General features: G+C 48.7%; 2 protein-coding genes across 51 annotated transcripts in view; one reads left to right on the forward strand and one right to left on the reverse strand.

Moving 5' to 3' along the window:
* LOC137647332 (uncharacterized) overlaps positions 1 to 6,674 on the forward strand; it is a 40,821-nt gene extending 34,147 nt beyond the window's left edge. Inside the window, exon 3 of the mRNA XM_068380731.1 lies at positions 6,601 to 6,674. Within this exon, the coding sequence (XP_068236832.1) occupies positions 6,601 to 6,674 (74 nt within the window). The remainder of the gene's footprint in view (positions 1 to 6,600) is intronic.
* LOC137647080 (calponin homology domain-containing protein DDB_G0272472-like) overlaps positions 1 to 16,913 on the reverse strand; it is a 216,226-nt gene extending 199,313 nt beyond the window's left edge. For 46 of the 50 annotated variants that reach the window (XM_068380251.1, XM_068380280.1, XM_068380266.1 and 43 more), the window contains exon 1: positions 16,816 to 16,913. In XM_068380251.1, the coding sequence (XP_068236352.1) occupies positions 16,816 to 16,872 (57 nt within the window). In that variant the 5' untranslated portion in view covers positions 16,873 to 16,913. Of the gene's footprint in view, positions 1 to 16,762 lie in introns of all 50 variants that reach the window. The other 4 variants (XM_068380279.1, XM_068380265.1, XM_068380290.1 and 1 more) reach the window with 3 other exon arrangements.
* Between the last annotated feature and the right edge of the window lie 1,354 nt (positions 16,914 to 18,267).

Genomic DNA, 18,267 nt, shown 5'->3' on the forward strand with positions numbered 1-18,267 from the left:
AACCAGACGGGCCAGGGAGGATAGGTGGCCTAAGAGACGCAACCACGATTGGGCGGGGAGTTCTTTTCGCCTGAGGAAAGGTTCCGCCACCCTCCTCAGCCTTGCTATCCGGTCGTCTGATGGAAAGGCTTTGTGGAGATTGGTGTCTATTAGCATGCCTAGATAAACCAGTCGTTGGGACGGCTGCAGAGAGGACTTCTCGAGGTTTACCACGATCCCCAGATCCTGGCAAAGATCTAGAAGCCTGTCTCGGTGTCGAAGAAGGGTCGACTCCGAGTCTGCTAGGATCAGCCAATCGTCTAGGTAACGAAGGAGACGAATGCCGTTCCTGTGCGCCCAAGTCGAAATCAGGGTGAACACTCTGGTGAACACCTGAGGAGCTGTGGAGAGACCGAAACACAGCACCTTGAACTGGTAGATCTTGTTGTCTAGGCAGAATCTCAGGTACTTCCTGGAAGACGGATGGATTGGGATCTGGAAGTACGCATCCTTTAGATCCAGTGTACACATGAAGTCTTGTGGTCTCACCGCAAGTCTGACCGTGTCTGCTGTCTCCATGCTGAACCGGGTTTGTTTGACAAACCTGTTCAGAGCCGAGAGATCGATGACGGGTCTCCAGCCTCCAGTAGCCTTCTTTACAAGAAAGAGTCGACTGAAGAAGCCTGGAGAGCCGTCCACGACCTCCTGGAGAGCACCCTTCTCGAACATGGTCTCAACTTCGGCCTGAAGGGCCAGCCCCTTTGCCGATCCCATGGCATAGGAGCTCAACGACACTGGATTCGCTGTCAGGGGAGGTTGAGATGACGTGAACGGGACGCGATAACCTTGGCCGATCACTGAGACCGTCCAAGCATCGGCCCCGTGATGTTGCCACCTGCGGACGCAACGCTGAAGGCATCCCCCCACAGATGGACACGCAGGGGGACTGCCACCCCTAGGGCTTGCGGCCGCGGCCGCCACCCCTAGAAGTCTTGCCTCCCCTGGAGGACTTACCGCCCCTCTTGACCTTGGCTGGAAAGGGCTGGGGCTTAGACACCACTTTCTTAGCTGCCGGTGCCTATTTGGGAGCCTTACGAGGCTGTTGCTGCTGTTGTGGCGGGGCTGGAGGCTTATAGGGCCGAGTTGGAAGGGCCCTGTGGAGGAGGGAGTCCGTGCTGGATTTCCTCCACCTCTCAGCCGTTCGCTCCAAGTCTTGAGGCTCAAACAGGCTCTCCCCCAGGAGGGAGGCATGTCGGAGCCTACACACATCTACGGCGGGGACCTTCGGATGGAATCTCTCGGACACAGCATCGCGACGCTTCAACACCGAGTTGGCCCACAGGGTGGTAACCTGGTGCGCCAAAAACTCGATGGAGCGGGTGCCCGAGAGCAAGAAGGTCTCTAGGGCCTTCCTATTGGTCTCCTTGGACAAGTCCTCCGATCGCAATAGGATGCCCAGAGATCCTAACCAGAAGTCCAGCCACGAAGTGGCCTGCATGGCACACTTAGCGACCTTCTCGTGGTTAAGGATCTCTGCCGCCGAGAACGACACCTGCCGGGCAGAGTTTTTCTCCAAGGGAACTCCCTTCGCCAGCTCCTCCACAGAGTGATGGAGAGGAAGAGCGAGGTTGTGCTCACCCAGGATCTCGAAATACCTCCTCTGCTGAAGGCGAGGAGGAGGGATGAGTTTGTTCCCGGCAGTGGAACGACTGGAGAAGGCAAGAAGTGCGAGCTGAGCATTGGCCCTAGCTCTGGCACTCTTCAGCCCCCGAGACCAGGGCAGAGCTGCACTGGTCTTAGGGGCCTTCCGAACGTCAAACACTTCATCCAGAATCGTGTCTTTGCCTTCACGGAGGGGGATGACTGGATCCGTAAGACTGTTAAGTTGCCTTATCAGGCTTAGGACCTGCCAGAAGGCATGTTCGGACTCTTGCTGTTCTCCTCCCTGCGGGCTGGCAGCTAAGTCTCCTGCCCCAGGAATCTCTTCCTGGGGTGATACGTGGACATTCCCCTGGGTAGTCGTGGGTTCCTGACGAATCCTTGCAGAGGATTTAGGGATGGTCTTGGAATCCTTGGGTTCCCTCCTGGGAGGGATACAGGATCCCAACAGCGAGGTTCGAGGGGCCCCTTCCTCACGAGACGATTCTCCTGCCTGAAGCGAAGTCTCCCCCCCTGGTGCCGAGGGGAAGACTACCGCCCCACTGGACTCACCTGAGGACGGAAAGGCCTCATCCACGGGAGAAGGAGAGAGTACTCGTGCAGGAGAGAGGACCCTCGAGACCGACCTCTTGGGAACCAACTTCGCCCTGGGGGAAGTCACCACGAAGTCCACTCCTCTCTTTCTCTTCAGCGTAGGAGAGACAGCCGCTGGTTTGTTACCCTGGCCAGCGAGTGCTGGTTTCATAACCCTCACTAACGCCCGTGCCAGCGGACCAAACCAAGTCTGCTGCTCAAAGGACACAGAGTCCGAAATCCTCGCTAAGGAGAAAGGGATCGGGCGATCCTTTGGAGTGGACACGACGGTACCTGCCTGAAAAGAAGGTGGGGAAGAATGCTGTACTGACCTGTCTTCGTCCTGCAATACCAACCTGTGCTTGGATGGAGGTGATCCCGAGTGCCGTCTAGGAGCACGCGTCCCTGCTGCTACCACCGGCTGTGGAATTCGCCGCGAACTATGGTCGCGCGAGGGCGAACGGTCGCGCGGGCGTGCAGGCGAGCGATCGCGCGGGCGTGCAGGCGAGTGGGCGTGAGGGTGGGCAGGTAAATGAACATGTGTCCGAGGCGACGAACGCAAGCGATGGCGCGACGGCGAGGGATCGTGCTGCCGCGTAGGTGAAGAAGATCGCTAGCGATAATGACCGCGTGATGGTAAGCGATGGCGAGCAGCATGTGTAGGTGAATGATCGCGTGATAGGGTGCGATGGTGATCAGCATCCGCAAGAGGGCGGTCGTTCAGGGTTGTGCGATGAGGAGCAGCATGCGTAAGCGGGCGATCGTGCAGGGTTGTGCGATGGCGAGCAGCATGCGCAGGTGAATGATCGCGTGAAAGGGTGCGATGGTGATCAGCCTCCGCAGGAGGGCGATCGTTCAGGGTTGTGCGATGAGGAGCAGCATGCGAAAGTGGGCGATCGTGCAGGGTTGTGCGATGGCGAGCAGCATGCGCAGGTGAATGATCGCATGAAAGGGTGCGATGGTGATCAGCATCCGCAGGAGGGCAATCGTTCAGGGTTGTGCGATGAGGAGCAGCATGCGTAAGCGGGCGATCGTGCAGGGTTGTGCGATGGCGAGCAGCATGCGCAGGTGAATGATCGCGTGAAAGGGTGCGATGGTGATCAGCATCCGCAGGAGGGCAATCGTTCAGGGTAGTGCGATGAGGAGCAGCATGCGTAAGCGGGCGATCATGCAGGGTCGTGCGATGACGAGCATGTGTAGGTGATCGCTGGCGAGCAGAAGGTCGGCGCGTGTCCTGTGAGAGGACAGGTGGTGCGGCGCGTTCACGAGCAGGAACGGGAAGATCGCTGGCGCGTTGGCGAACATGTGTTTCTGACACACGCGCAGCACGATGTTGCGTAGCCACAGGACCAGGTGGATGGTGAGCAGGGAGTTCAGCAGGAACTAAGGGGTGGTCAGAGACCGCAGGGCGATGGTCCTCAAATGAGCGCTGACGCTCGGAAGAGAGCTGACGAGCAGGAGAGCGCTGGCGAGGGGGGCGAACATCAGGAGAGAGCCGACGAGCAGGTGATCGCTGGCGAGCAGGAGATCGCTGGCGAGCAGGGGATCGCTGGCGAGCAGGAGAGCGCTTGTGCGCTAGCCCTGCTCGCGTAAGGGAAGAATCCCTTAGCCCCGAAGGGACCGTTGCCCGTCGGGTGACGAGTTCTCCAGAAGGCGAAGATCCGGCAGGAGATGGTGAGCGGTCTGCAGAGAGGTTCAAGGAGGGCGGAGCAGTCGGTTGAGGCTGACGAGGAGAGTCCCCTCCGGAGGACGAAGACCCAAAAAGGCGCCTCTTAGTCCCCCTGTAAGGGGAAGGGAGGCCCTTGTGGCGTAGAGGGCGGTGAGCCTTACGGCGGAGGCGGCCTCGGGGGAGATCGTCGGGACCATCGGTCCTCCGAAGGGGAGTCTCCGTCAAAACACTTCCCTCAGAAGGAAGCTGGGCAGCAGTCGAGACCGAAGGACTCACTTCCCCCTTCGAAGGATGCACAGAAGGAGGAGGAGAGCCTAGAGCACCATCACCAGCAACAGCACCTGCGTCGGAAGGCCCAGCCACGTCGGAGGCCTCTGTCACCACAACGTCGACAATAGACAGAGGGTCTACCTCCGCTACCACCGGCGACTGTTTAACAGCGGCCCCCAACGAGACAAGGTCAATAAGAGCGACCCTGGAGGGCAAGCCCTTAAGCCCCAGGGACGACCAAATCTGTAAAAGATCATCACTGGATAAGGCATTATTATCAATAACCTCCCCCGGAGGAGGAGGGGGAACCGCCTCGCTATGGGAGGCGACGCCCTCTCCCCCCACCGAAGGTAGGGAAACAGAACAAGGGCCTGCGCTCCCACTCGGACGACTCTCCTTAGGAGGCGGACGAGGGGGAGCTTCGGAGGAGGTTTGGGCGGCGGAAGAAGAGTCCCGAGAACCTTCCTCCTTCAAGGCTAACCCCGGAGGAGAACGGTCTCTCTTGGACTTCTTCTTACGCCGACGGCCAAACCTCTCCCACTGGGAGGCAGACCCCTCCCTGCACTCACGGCACATGTTATCCTGGTCGCACCGTCGGCCCCGACATTGAGGGCAGAGGGTGTGAGGATCCGTAATCACGTCCGACATGAAAGTCCCACAAGGACGGCCGGCAACTCCAGGGCATGTACGCATATTAAATAAAAGAAAATAACTGAAGGTCAACTTCCAACCAATCACACAAGCTGAAAAGAAAAAGAAGAAAATTAAAGGCTGTCACGAAGGCGATGAACAGACACGTCTGATCACCGCCGAGCCAAAAGTGAAGAGAAGCAAGTCACCGGTGTGTGGAGGGGGGAGGGGTAGCAAGCTACCCTTCCCCACCCCCCGCTAACTAGCGCGGGGGTAATTAACCCTCGTTAAAAACTATTGGCTCGTCATTTCAGCTGCGCTAAAAGTAATACCCTTTGTAAATAGCGTGGTTTGTATTTCGGTTACGGAACAAACGAAAATTAAGTTATCACTCATGATAAACAAAGTAAATAATAATAATAAAACACGATTGCCAAAACCCTAAATCAGTGTACTTCACCAAACGAAGTCCAAAAAAGCAAAGAAGGGAAAATTATTCGAAAAACTCTCAATGGTGGACCGACGATGTTTTCGATCCAGCCGGCAGAGATGAACTGAAGTCTTAGACATGGGAATGATTCCTTGGACCACCTTGTGACGGGTGTTACCACCTACCTTCCAACCACCACAAGGCGGTTGCCTCGTTTTGAAAAATTCTGCCAATTTTAGAGATATCAGCTATATATATATAACTGCCAGGTAAGTACTATTCATAAAATGAGGAGATCCCAGATCCTCCTAAGAAAGTAGTTCGAGGTAAGTACTCCGTGTTGGAACAAATTACCTTTAATTGCGCGAGGTACTAAAGAATTATGAAGGGATCGTGACCACTTGCCTCAGTCAGAAAGAGAAACTTCCCAGAGACGGATTTCCTTCATGCTAATAGTCATGAAAAGTTTTGGGGAAAAATGCAAGGAAGCCTTAACCCTGTAGAGGTACACACTCAAGCATCTAAAGGGGCAAAGAAATAATTTACCCATTTACCCTCTTCCACAGTGATACTGGAAGAGGTTTGCTTAGCACAAAATAGATTACAAGCATGACAAATCTATAAGTAATATGACAAATTTGGAAGTAATTGGTATTTGTTCCGTCACTGATTAACCAATGCTATTTATAGGGGATACTACTTTCGGCAAAGCTGAAAGACAAGCCATAAGACTTTTAGTAACGGTTAATAATCCACCTGGTAGTTAGTAGGGAGGTCGGGGGTAGTGTACTACCCCGCTCACTCACACACCTGAGCTGGGTAACCACTTTTTGATTTGGCTCGGTGGAGAACGGATGTTGCTGCTCTCCTCCTCTCTAATTGACTTGTCATTACTGACTTAATTGCTTTTGTTCTTTTTCTTTTCAGCGTGTTTGTGCTTTCTCCTTAACCGTCGTCATGTGGACTTGCCCAGGACCTGAGGGCCGATCCTACAAGACTTTCATGTCCTCCTTGTACATGGACCAGCATTCGCTGTGTCCGTCCTGCCAGGGGTGGCGTTGTGATCAGGAAAACACCTGCCCTAAATACCGGGAGTGGCCTACCTCCCAATGGGAGAGGTTTGGGCCCCGCCAAAAGAAGTCCAAGAGAGATTCTTCACCTTTGGGGTCCTCCTCGAAGTCAAAGAAACCTAGGACTTCTCCTTTGACCTCAAGATCTCTTCCCAAAGCTCTTGTTCGATCGGTCTCCCCCCAGGGAATGATCAAGTAGAAGCGTAGACCAGCTAACAGCAGGTCAACCTTGAGGTTCAAGGGACAGGACTGCTTACCCCAGAGAAGCAGTTCTGCCCTTCCCCTCGAATTGAGCTTTTTCATTCTCTGATCTCTTACAGGTTTGGCCGTCACTGGGTATGACCGGTACCCTGTCGAAGGAGGTGTTGCCGGAACTCCTTCAACTTGGTGCTGAGAGGAAGCGGACACTGGCTTCCTTGGAGCTAGAACCCTTGTCACCGTCAAATGTGGGCCAGCGTGATCCAGGGGTGTCGTTTACTTTGACCGCCGAAGGATCCCACCCCTCGCCTTTGTCTGCTGCTGCTGCATTGCCAAAGACTGCGCTCCCCCCCGCTGAGCCAACTCTTTCGTCAGGGGTAGCGCATAGTCTTAGGTAAGTTTCTCCTGCGGGTAGGCATCTCTCTCGTCCTAGAGCGAGGTCCTGCCAGAGACCACCTTCCAGAGAACTTTCTAGACTCTGTCATGCCTCTCCACTGACACTTCTCTCTTCGCAGTTGCCGACGAGCTCCAAGAGAGCGCAGTCCTCCTCGACATTCCAGACGTTCCCCTTCTCCACTCGTCAAGAGGCGTCTCTTCAGTTCCTCTAGAACCCTACGATCTTCTCTTTCACCCCCTAGACGTTTTCATTCGGAGTTTCAACATTTGACTGCTGCTCGTTACTCGTCACCCCAAGAATGTCCTTCCTCTAGAAGCGTCCCTCGTCACGCCAAGATTGTCCTTCTAGAACGTGTCACTCGTCTCTCGCCACAGTGTGATCATCATCGACAGTCTCGACACTGGCCTGCTTATTTGGACTATCCTTTGACTCGCCATTTGGCAGCCTTAATTTGTTCGCCTGTCACTCGACACTCTCCGACTGCTTGTCACTTGCCAGCTATTCGTGGTTTGTCAGCTGCTCATCATTCTTCAGTCTCTCATCCTTCTCTTACTGCTCGTCACTCGCCAGCTGCATGTCGTTCGCCAGCGGCTCCTCGTTCAACAGCTACTCAACACTCGGCCGATGCTCAACGTTCACCTGCTGTTCACCATTCCCCAGCTCCTCGTCGTTCGCCAGTTCACAGGCGTTCTCCCTCAGACCAGTTGCAGACCTCTTGCAGACCTCCCGATGCTCACCTCCTCAACCAGCTCATCGCCGTTCATCAGTACAGCAGCATTTGCCAACTCACCATTCGCCAGCTCCCTGCAGATCCTCTGCTTTGCCTAGTCACCTTTCGGCCTGTAAGCCCGATCACCAGGACTAAATCGCCACTCACCTAAGCGATTCTGCTATTCTCCTTCCATTCCTTACAGGTCAGCTCATGATTGCCGCTCGCCAACCCCTTCCTCCACACGAGTTTCCCTCTCCTACATCACCAATCTCCGCTCTATCAAGAGGAGTCTCCGAATTACAGGTATAGTCCTGAACCTTCAAGCCCTAGGGAGACTCATTTCCCCAGGGTTAGGTGAGCCAAGAATCATCCTTCCAAGGCTCTCCAGCATGGCGGACGTCTGGCCCCATTCCCTTCCAAGAGGGAACGGTCGAAGGTCTAGCAACCTTCTACCTCCAAGCATGAGCTGAAGTCGTACAGTTGCCAATTGGACCAGGTAAGATTCCTGATCCTCCATCCTTTCAGGCTCCCAAACAAAAGCACTTTCATTCTAAAAGGTAAATTACAGGATTCAATTCTTATAGCTCTCAAGTCGAGAAGGCAATTCTCGTCTTGTATACGTTGTTGGTAATCTGACAAATTTGTGGATAATTTTTATTTTTCCAAATGATAGGAAAAACGAGCCATTAAAATTTTACGGCGGGTTAACTACCCATCCCGCAAGTTAGAGGGGGGGGGGGGTAGCTTGCTACCGCTCCCACTCACACACCTGTGATTCCGCTCACTTTGCTTGGAGGTAGGACCTCAAGGGGGATAGGGTTGGCGGGAAAGTTTGTATAAATAGCTAAAGGTTTGTATGGTTAGGAAAAATACTAATTATCTATTACTTTGTCATTTGTTCCGTAACTGGAATACAAACCTACACTATTTATTAGGGGTAATTCGTCCATTAGAAGGGTGGACATCCCTGCCAATCTGGCTTTTTGGCTTTACCCGGGGTCTCCTTGTATTGAATATGTTAGTACCAAATATAAGAGAGTCCCTACACATCGCTAAACCATGCTATGCAAGGATTGAAGCATACGCAAGCTGTGTGTTGAGATAAGCAATGTGACTGTCAAGGTGAAAGTTATTCTGAGACTTTGTAGGAATAACTGTTGAACCAAGACTTTCCCAATACAGTACCACCTCGCCAGGGTATAGGGATGCAACAGTATTGACACAATACTAGGTACAAAAGGGAGCATGGTTTACCCGCAGTGGTTGAGGTCAGCTTGTGCAGAGAACCCCGGCTGCTGCTTTCTCCATAAGAGAGGAGGATGAAGAAAAGAAGAAGAGATAGTCATTACTTTTCATTCATGCAGTCTAAAGCCGGGTAACAATGCCCTCAACCTTCTGCTACTTTTCCAATTAGGAGCTTGATGTATACAACCAGCTGTAGTGCAGCCACCACAGGACCAATAGAGATCGTATCGAGTTTCTGTGAGTCCCGTCTTGCAGGAGAAAGGTTATGAAAGTCACCTGGAGCATTCACACCCTTGCTTGTAGAACCTGCGTCACAGAGTAATCTGCCCTGAAGGGCCACGGGCATAGCTATGCCCCTGACATCGTGGGTCAACGTGTTGGAGGAGGATCTGGATTCAAAGAGTAATTGATGACTCTGTGAATATCAGAGATAATATTTTGGTGATCCTCCTCTTGTCTCTCCCAGTCCTGACGACAAGAGAAGGCACCCGGGTGGGCTGTTGCCATTCTCTTGTGGAAGAGCCTCAAACCTCACCCCGGGTACAGTAACAGATGATCTGGATCGTCAGTCACTGAGTGGAGACTTGGTGTCTAGGATCCATCGCCTCTGGAGACTAGGTCTTGGCAACAAACTAAAGAGTGAACGTTGACTTTCACCCTTCTCATGTATGGGCGAAAGAGAGACCATGAAGTTCCTTGACTCGTCTGGCTGCTGTCAAAGTGTGTAGGAACACTGGCTTCTAAACCAGGTGAACACTTGTTGCCTGGTGAAGTAGACCGAAGGGAGGTCTCCTTAGAGACCAGAAAACTCGAACCATGTTCCTAGAGGAAGGCCTCAATTCCGACAGGGGAAAGGCAAGTAAGTCCGCACGAGTTAAAGATCTAGCGATGAGGGGATGTCCCTTTCTTTCAGTTTGAAGGCGAGGCTCAAGGTTGAGTAATCGTCTTAACCTGCCAAAACTGAGAAGGGGGGCTTTTCCTCCTGCAAATACTTGAGGATTCCGCTATTGCTGGAATAGAGGTATCGAGTGGAGAGATACGTTTTCCCATGACACAAACCACAGAAGATGTTATACTTTGCCTGGTAGACTGATACTGAGGAATTCCTCAGATATCCAACAACCTCTTCGCAACTTATTGCGAAAATCCTCTCTGAGAGAGGTGCTGCTGGGTAGTCTCAAAGTGTACAATCATAGCGAAGCTATAGGTTGTGGTAGATGTTGGTGTGGTTGTCTGTGACATGGAGAGGATTCTCTTGAAGGCTCCGTCAGGAGCTGCAGAAGGTTCGGAAACCATTCCGCGTAATGCCATAGCAGAGCTATGGGAGACCTTGAGAGGCTGACCAATGTTCTAACCTTGTTAAGTACCCTTCTCATCAGACAAAACAGGGACGAGACGTAAACATCGTTGTTGTAGCCACCATTGTTGGCAGGCCTCTTGCCAGAGAACCTTGGAGTCTGGGACTGGGGAGCAGCGGAAGCCTGAGGTTCAGGGGCTTCCGAACAGATCCACAGTTGGAGAACCCCATAAAGTCAGGACTTTGTAGCCTACAAGGTGATCCAAAGACCATTTGGTACACCTTGTCTGAAATGCTGTGCACAGATTGTCGGCGAGAATATTCCTCTAGTCTGGAATGAAGCGGGCTGATAGCGGTACCGAGCAGACTTCGGCAAATCTTAGTATTTATACTGTTAGATGGGAAGAGGCTGCGAGCAAGTTCCTGCTTGCTTGTTGATGTGAGCCACTATGTGGTGTTGTCCCTCATCACACCACTGAGTGGCCCATCAGGAACTGATGAGGCTGTTGAAGGACCGGAAAGTAGGCCTTCATCTCTTAAAGAGATTTAAGTGAAAATATTTTCGGACTCTGTCCAGAGGCCTGAGGTCGTGTGGTGTAGCCTTTCTAAGCCTCGTTATCCTGTCTTTGATGAGGTTTTTGTGGAGATTGGTGTCTAGAATTTTTCCCAGATATACCAGTCCTCTGAAAGAGAAATAGGGAAGACTTCCCAAGGTTTACCATTATCACCAGATCTTGATAATAAAATCTTCAGAAGTTTTGGAGCTAAGGCAAGGTTGTCACAGAGTCTGCTAGGAGCAGTCAGTCGTCCAGAAAACGGAGAAGACGGATGCTGATCCTGTGAACCCAGGATGGGTGCTGTGGAAAAACCAAAGCACAGTGCCCTGAACTGGTATTTCTTGTCTGCACTGAATCTCTGATACTTCCTTGAAGATGGATGGTTTGGGCCTGGAAGTATGCGTATTTTAGGTCGAGCATGCAAATGAAGACCTGTGGTCTTACCCCTTGTCCAAACTTCTCCAACATGGTGTGGACATCAGCCCAAAGGGTCTACTCCTTGCTGATCCTTTCACATAGAAGTTTGCTGACGCTGGGATCTTAGCTCGTGGAGGAAAAGATGGGACGCGATATCCTGTGTAAGGATTCTTCTCTGGGAAAGAACTCCTTTAACTGATAGAAGTGGGTAAGGCAATGTTTGACCCTACCATGCGCCCATATGGGGTTGATGCTATTCCTTAGAACAGCATCGTTCTGGCGAACGTTAACCAATGGTCAACGGCTGGGTATCGTGGCTACTGTGCAGTTGGAGAGTGCTCACGAGTAGTCACCTGTTGACAAGCCGCTGATGGGGCTGTTGATTGCCTGCCGATCGCTTTAGTGGATCAGTGTGATGGCGAACGGCGAACAGCGAGAAGTGTGTTGTTTGTCTTCTGATCTAGGGAACAATGGGCAGAGGTTGACTAGAGTGTCTGAGTGACGAACTGCTGGTGATGGCGAACTGCCAATGATCAGCGAATCGACGATCTGTGAGCCAAACATGGTAACTGTCAACCAGACGATGGCTGTCTGGTCAGTCAGCCAAGGAAGGTTCACGATCAATGAGTTGGTGATCGGCTTAGAGCGCCCTGAGAAATGGAAGAATGGTTAAATGATCACTAGTTGGTGATCGGTGAGCCATTAACGATCAGCACTCGGAGCTCTGAAAAGAAGCTTGGAAAGCTGACGATCAAGAACCATATGGTTAGAGAAAGGTTCGACGATCGGAGTGTTGAACTAATGATCGGTGAATGGCGATCGGAGCATTAGCACTTGGTAAGCTAGCGATAGGTGAGCTAGCAACAGCTGACTATCGAGGACTAATGATCGGCGATCTAGAGATCAGCAAGCTGACGATTGGCTATTAGAGAGCTGCGGGTCAGAGATCAGCAAGACTGAAGTTGATGATCGAAGAAAGATGAGCTAGCAATTGGCGATCTAGTGATCAGCAAGCTAATGACTGGTTATCGACTAACAATTGGCGATCGGCATGCTAGCAATCGAAGATCGTTAGCAATTGGCGAGACTGGAGGTCAATGATCAGAGAAAGATAAGCTAGCAATTAGCGATCTGGCGATCAGCAAACGGTGATCTAGCGATCAGTCGGTTGATGATTTCTCATTGATGGAAGACGAGCTCGCGATTGGCGGACTAGTAAACGGCGGTCGGCGAGCTAGTGATAGGCACTTCGCAACATCCAGATCGTGTTTGCTGAAGGTGTTACAGTCAGAAAAACCTGAAGAGAAAGTGACCAAGGGTGCCTTGAGAGGAGTCTCGACCAATGGTTGATGCCTTCGAAGATGGAATCTTTGGGATCTTGAACTCTTATGTAAAGCCTCTTCCCTCTTTTCCTGGCGGGCGCGCTGTAATGAGTTTGCGGGGAGGGGAATGGGGCAATGGTGACCTGACAACAAGTTTTCCCTTTCGTTTTTGTTGCCTCTCGCACGAGTGTGCAGGAGGAGAGTGCTGGAGCGTTGGCGAGCCACAAAGCACTTGTGAGCGAGGGCGCGCAGGCGAGTCCTGGCGAGCCAGAGAACACTGGTGCGCAGGCAAGGGTGGGAACACAGGCGATCGCTGACGAACTGGAGAACGCTGGTGCACAGGCACACACAAGCAAGCGCTGGTGCGCAGGTGAACGAGGGGGCGCAGGCGAGTGCTTGCGAGCCAAAGAACGCTAGTGCGCAGGCGAGTGCAGTGAGGGTGGGAGCGCAGACGAGTGCTGACAAGCTGGAGAGCGCTGGCGTACACAAGAACGCGGGCGCACAGGAGGGCGTTTGCGCGCAGGAGAGCGCTAATGGGTAGGAGAGCACAGATGCGCAAGAGAGCAGATAGCGCTGTCGTGCTGGTGAGCCCAGGTGCGCTGGCAAACATAGATGAGCTGGCGAGCCTGCAAATGCTGGTGCTGAGAACGGTGAAAACGCGCTGGAGGGGGCCAGCAATCAGGAGATCGTTTGGGCAATGGAGAGCACTGAAGCGCTGACGAGCTGATCATTGACAAGCGATGACGAGCTGTTGGTGAGTGCTGGCGCCCAGCTGAAGTTCTGTAATGCTGAGAAGGCACATTCTCGAGGGCAAGGGATGATTTGCAACATCACGTGAAGGCAGGTCAGGAACAGGGATGTGCCCTTTGGAAGGGCGAACGTTCGTGGGAGATCGCGAGCGATCCACAGAAGAGTCCAAGACCGAAGTCCGAGGACTAGCAGCAGCGTCGTAAAGAGAAGGTCAAAGAACTGCGAAGGTCGAGGGCCAGAAGACGATGGAAGAGGAGGCTGGTGCCACCTTGCACTTCAAGTCTAATGGTTACTTTCCAGCTTCGCCGAAAGAATATCCAAATAAATAATGGAAGGTTTGTTAGAATGGGAACATATAATAATGAATTCACTAGTTTTGTAAATGCTTGTCCCAACAATCTACATACTAGGACCACTCGGTGCATGAATGTCGGAAACATGCAAGAACAGCCAACATGAAACACGTTGGAACACTGAGAAAACCCCAGTTTTGTGCTTGGCATTTCAGTCGATAACAAATAACTGAAATTTCACTTGCTTGTCCTAACGCTCTACATCCTAGGAACACTCAACGGACACAAGTGGGAACCTAAAGCTTTAAGTGTGCTTAAACAGGACAAAACATGATTATTTAACAATTTTGAAACTATCAAAAGGCCACATAACCTAACAAACCCACCTAACCTAACCTAGTAGTTCCCAGGTCACAACCCCTAGCTGGGGCCAACTCCCCCAACCTCCCTTCCCAGGTCACAACCCCTAGCCAGATTTGTAAAAGGCCACAGAACCTATCAAACCCACCTAACCTAACCTAGTAGTTCCCAGGTCACAACCCCAAGCTGGGGGCAATTCCCTAGACCCCCTTACAACCCCTAGCCAGATTTGTAAAAGGCCAGAGAACCTAACAAACCCACTTAACCTAAACTAGTAATTGCCAGGTAACAATCCCTGACCTCCTTCCCAGATCACAACCCCTAGCCAGATTGTAAAAGGCTACAGAACCTCACAAACCCACCTGACCTAACCTAACAGTACCCAGGTCACAAACCCTAGCCCCGGGGGCAAGCCCACAAACCCCTTCCCAGGTCAAAAACTAAATTATTATTATTATTATTTCTATTATTACTTGCTAAGCGCAAAAACGAAATAAAAAACAAATCCATACAATATGATAAAGTGAATCACAAATAAATCTCTCCTAGACAATATAAAACGATGGGCAGCAGTTTAAATCATATCAACCACACTAATAAAAAATATTACTCGAGATTACCTTTATGTGAATTTTTACAACAATTGTTGTTCCTGCACCTCCAACTATACACAATCATCCTCAAAGCATCAAGCTGATCGATACGAGTAATAAATTCAACCACATCGCTCAAAAAAAAAACTATAGGACATGCGTCTTTCCATCACGGAGGTTAGCGTTGGAAGGGCCGACCTTGCTCTTGGGTCGCTGGGGAGATTAAAAATTTCTGAATCATGCGGCCAAAAAAAGTAGGCCTACAAGTGCACGGAAAAGAAAGGTTAGTTCTTTGACCTGATTGACACTGGTTTAATCCTTCTAAACATCTTGACTAGATGTTGCCAACCTTATCCTCTGATTCTATACAGTATATCATAATAAATTAGTGTTCGGCATAATTCCAGGACGTGTCCCGACAAACTACAAACTTATCAAGGGAGTAAGAATATAGTTTTCTTGGGATTTGCGGAAAAATAAGTCCGAACATCAGTAAATTTTCCAGCTTGAGCCACAAGTTGATGAGCGAACGGAGCGCCACCCAACGGGTGTTATTTAGTCGGGCAGGAAGCAATGCTTGGGGAAAATTTTACAATCGAGTGACTTAGCCGTGGCTTCAGAGACCAAAGCATTATAATGACCTTTACCCTACCAAACATTTCATGATATTTATTACAGCAGTATCAAATGCCACTGTAAAGAACATGTCCCAACCAACTACAAACTTAACTGAGAGGTAAGAATGTATATGGATGGGACAGCATTAATAGTAAAAATGAACGCGTTATAGCTTGGGACAACACGGGCTCTATCTATCAGGAAATTTTGAAACTAAGCAAGAGCTACCCGTGAAATGTGTGAGGACGGGTGTGAGGGTCTGAACGATCTCCCGGTCTCAGAATTCTCCTTGATAATCTGCGCATGCGCGAACATTACCGTTCGCCAGTGCATACGAGGTTGATGTTTTATTTTCCTGTAATGTTAGCGTGCGCAGCTCAACATTACCGCTTGCCAGTACGTACGAGCTTGATGTTTTATTTTCATGCGAGCAAAGCGAGCTAATGGCGGAAAAGAACCGTTATACAATGTCAAGGAGAATTCTGAGATCGGGGGATCGTTCAGACCGTCACACCGGGCTGAACTTAAAAAATATTGCCATGGTAAAGGTAAATCATATTATGTAAAATGATAAAATAACTTCATATTATATATCGTTTCATAAAAAAAAACATTTTCCCCACCCAAAACCCCGAGTTCCCACTGGGGGTCCCTCATTATCGTAGGATATATATATATATATATATATATATATATATATATATATATATATATATATATATATATATATACATATATATATTTCTGAAACTATTCATTTGAGACAGGAACAAGTGTCATTTTCAAAGAGCGGAATTCGATCTATAGAAAAAAAGCAGTTTTTTTCCTAGGTTACATTGCTCTTTGGAAAGTGTTATAATAGTGATCTGAAAATTATTAAGCCTGAACACAAATGCTAGCGAATAACTGAAAAGATACAGAGCAATATATTAACTGGAAAGAAATTATTTTCACACACCAATGCCCGCCTGAACAGACTCTTAGTGTCTGATGGAGGGCGAGAAATAAACCCCTAAAAGTAAAAGTAATAACACCAACTTTTCTATAATACTTTTAAATTATCTTCATTGTCATATTTTGTACTGGTTTGAGTATGTGATGAACTCAGAACAGGACTATTATATTTATTTTTTCAAATATTGGAAAAACGGGACAAAATGTGTACCAAATGGGCCGATATAGGGCACAGGACAAACGTCATAAATATGGGACAATACCGTCAAATAAGGGAAGTCTGTGGGTCACCCCAAATTGGTAAACAAACTAAAAGTACCATAAAAATAATCTAGGACTAACTGGTAACAAATATTAAAGTTCTTGTCCACCTTGAAGCTACTGAGAAGGATCTACAACATAAATTAAAGTGATCCTTAGTCCTGTGTACCGGGTAGCACTGTCCTCATCGAAAATCAAGTTGACCACGTAACCCATGATAGCCTAACCCAAGATAAACCACGTAACCCAAAATACACCAAATTGGCCAAATCAACTTTTGTTTCGTGACAAACATACAGCGAAAAACGGCGATTAATGGCCAAAATATAAAAAGCCAGAAGGAAGATCACATTGGCTCTAACTAAGCATCATGTTCAAATAAAGTGTTTTGTTTACAGCAACAGTATCCTACGAAACCGCGTAGTATGCAGCTTGGTCGTGTCCTTTAGACTGGCATACATCACCGGCCACATTAATGCTATGATAAAGATTTAATTCCTCTCCTTACTACTCGTATTAGGGATCATCAGATGACCATATATGATTCTCTTGACTCCTTACCTTAAACTCGTCGTCCGACGAGCCCGAATCCAACTCTATGACTTCGTTTGCCGCCATTACTGTATTTGTAAACACCGAGTAGGATGAATCTAGGGAAGAAACTCCAGCTATTGTCTTCTGTGGGGGAATTTCTTGATTTTCTAGGGGAATCTCGTCTCAAAAACATTATCTAGGGGAAATTCAGGAGATTCTGGGGATAGTTTATGTTTTTGCATTACTGTAATTAGTTTTGTTATTATGTTATGATTGGGTTTGAGGGAAATTTGAATAAGATGGTTTTATCATCTCTAGAATTACAATACCAGCAGATCCTATACAGAGAGCTAGGTGAGAACATTCATCTAATTGTATCAATTTATTATTAATATGGCCCAAAGGCTGCAGAAACTTACATAACCAAATGAAAACTCGGAAAGTTGAAGTACTTAAAATTAGAAGAAAAGAGTTCCACATTCTTTTCCAAGGGGTTTTTCTTTGTATTTTTATAGGGGCATTGTATCATTGCAGTGGTTCTTGCAGTGTGTGGGGAGAACACAGCATTTTAGGGTCATATCAAGTATTCTGATAACGATTGTTGCGCAGAGGAACGAGATTTTGACATGATGGCAATCAACGCATCTTCAATATGTTGTTAAGAAATACAGAGAATTGATTGCGTTTTATGTTCAAGAATTCGAAATTTTGGTAAGCAATTCGTATTTGTATTTCTCAAAATATATCAACAGTAAAAGAATACAGAGCAGATGCGTGACTTATTACACGCACTGTAACAAAGTGCCAGGGATTTTTTACGCCCTTTGATCAGATCTAACGATGAGAGAGAGAGAGCAAGATGAATGACCATGGGTTAGTCCTACTGAATGGAGATTTAGGATGTAAAGGTATTTATACATGGGAAAGATTGCAACAAAAAAGTGTAATAGACTACGTACTAGTAAACGAACAAATGTATAAAAACTTTAGGGAAATTATTATAGACGATGAAAAATTGAACTTTGACATCTCAGATCATAATCTGATCACTATAGAACTGGAATTCGTGAGTGACCAGAATAAGAATTTTAATAAAGGAAGATAGGAGGAAGTAAAATACTTTAGGACAGATGAAAATTATTTAAGAGAATATACAACAAGAGTAGAGGAAATTGTAAAAGAAAGACAAATAGACAGAATAGAAGGAATGGATCTGATAATAAAAGGGGCTGCAGAAGAAAAATTGGCAAGAGTATATAAAAGGAAAGTTCTTGATGAAGAAAAGGTACATGAGCAACCATGGATGAACGATGAAATCAGAAAAGGCATAAAGGTAAGGAAGGATTTAAACAGAAAGAAAAGAAATGAATCCAATATCGAAGTCAAAAAGGTATTAGAAGAGAGATATGATCAAAAGAAGAAGGAAGTGCAAGAAATGATAAAGAAGGAAATTACTAGATTTGAAAAAAAGATAACAGA

This window comes from Palaemon carinicauda, chromosome 9, assembly GCF_036898095.1.
Source record: "Palaemon carinicauda isolate YSFRI2023 chromosome 9, ASM3689809v2, whole genome shotgun sequence".
Lineage (NCBI taxonomy): Eukaryota > Metazoa > Arthropoda > Malacostraca > Decapoda > Palaemonidae > Palaemon > Palaemon carinicauda.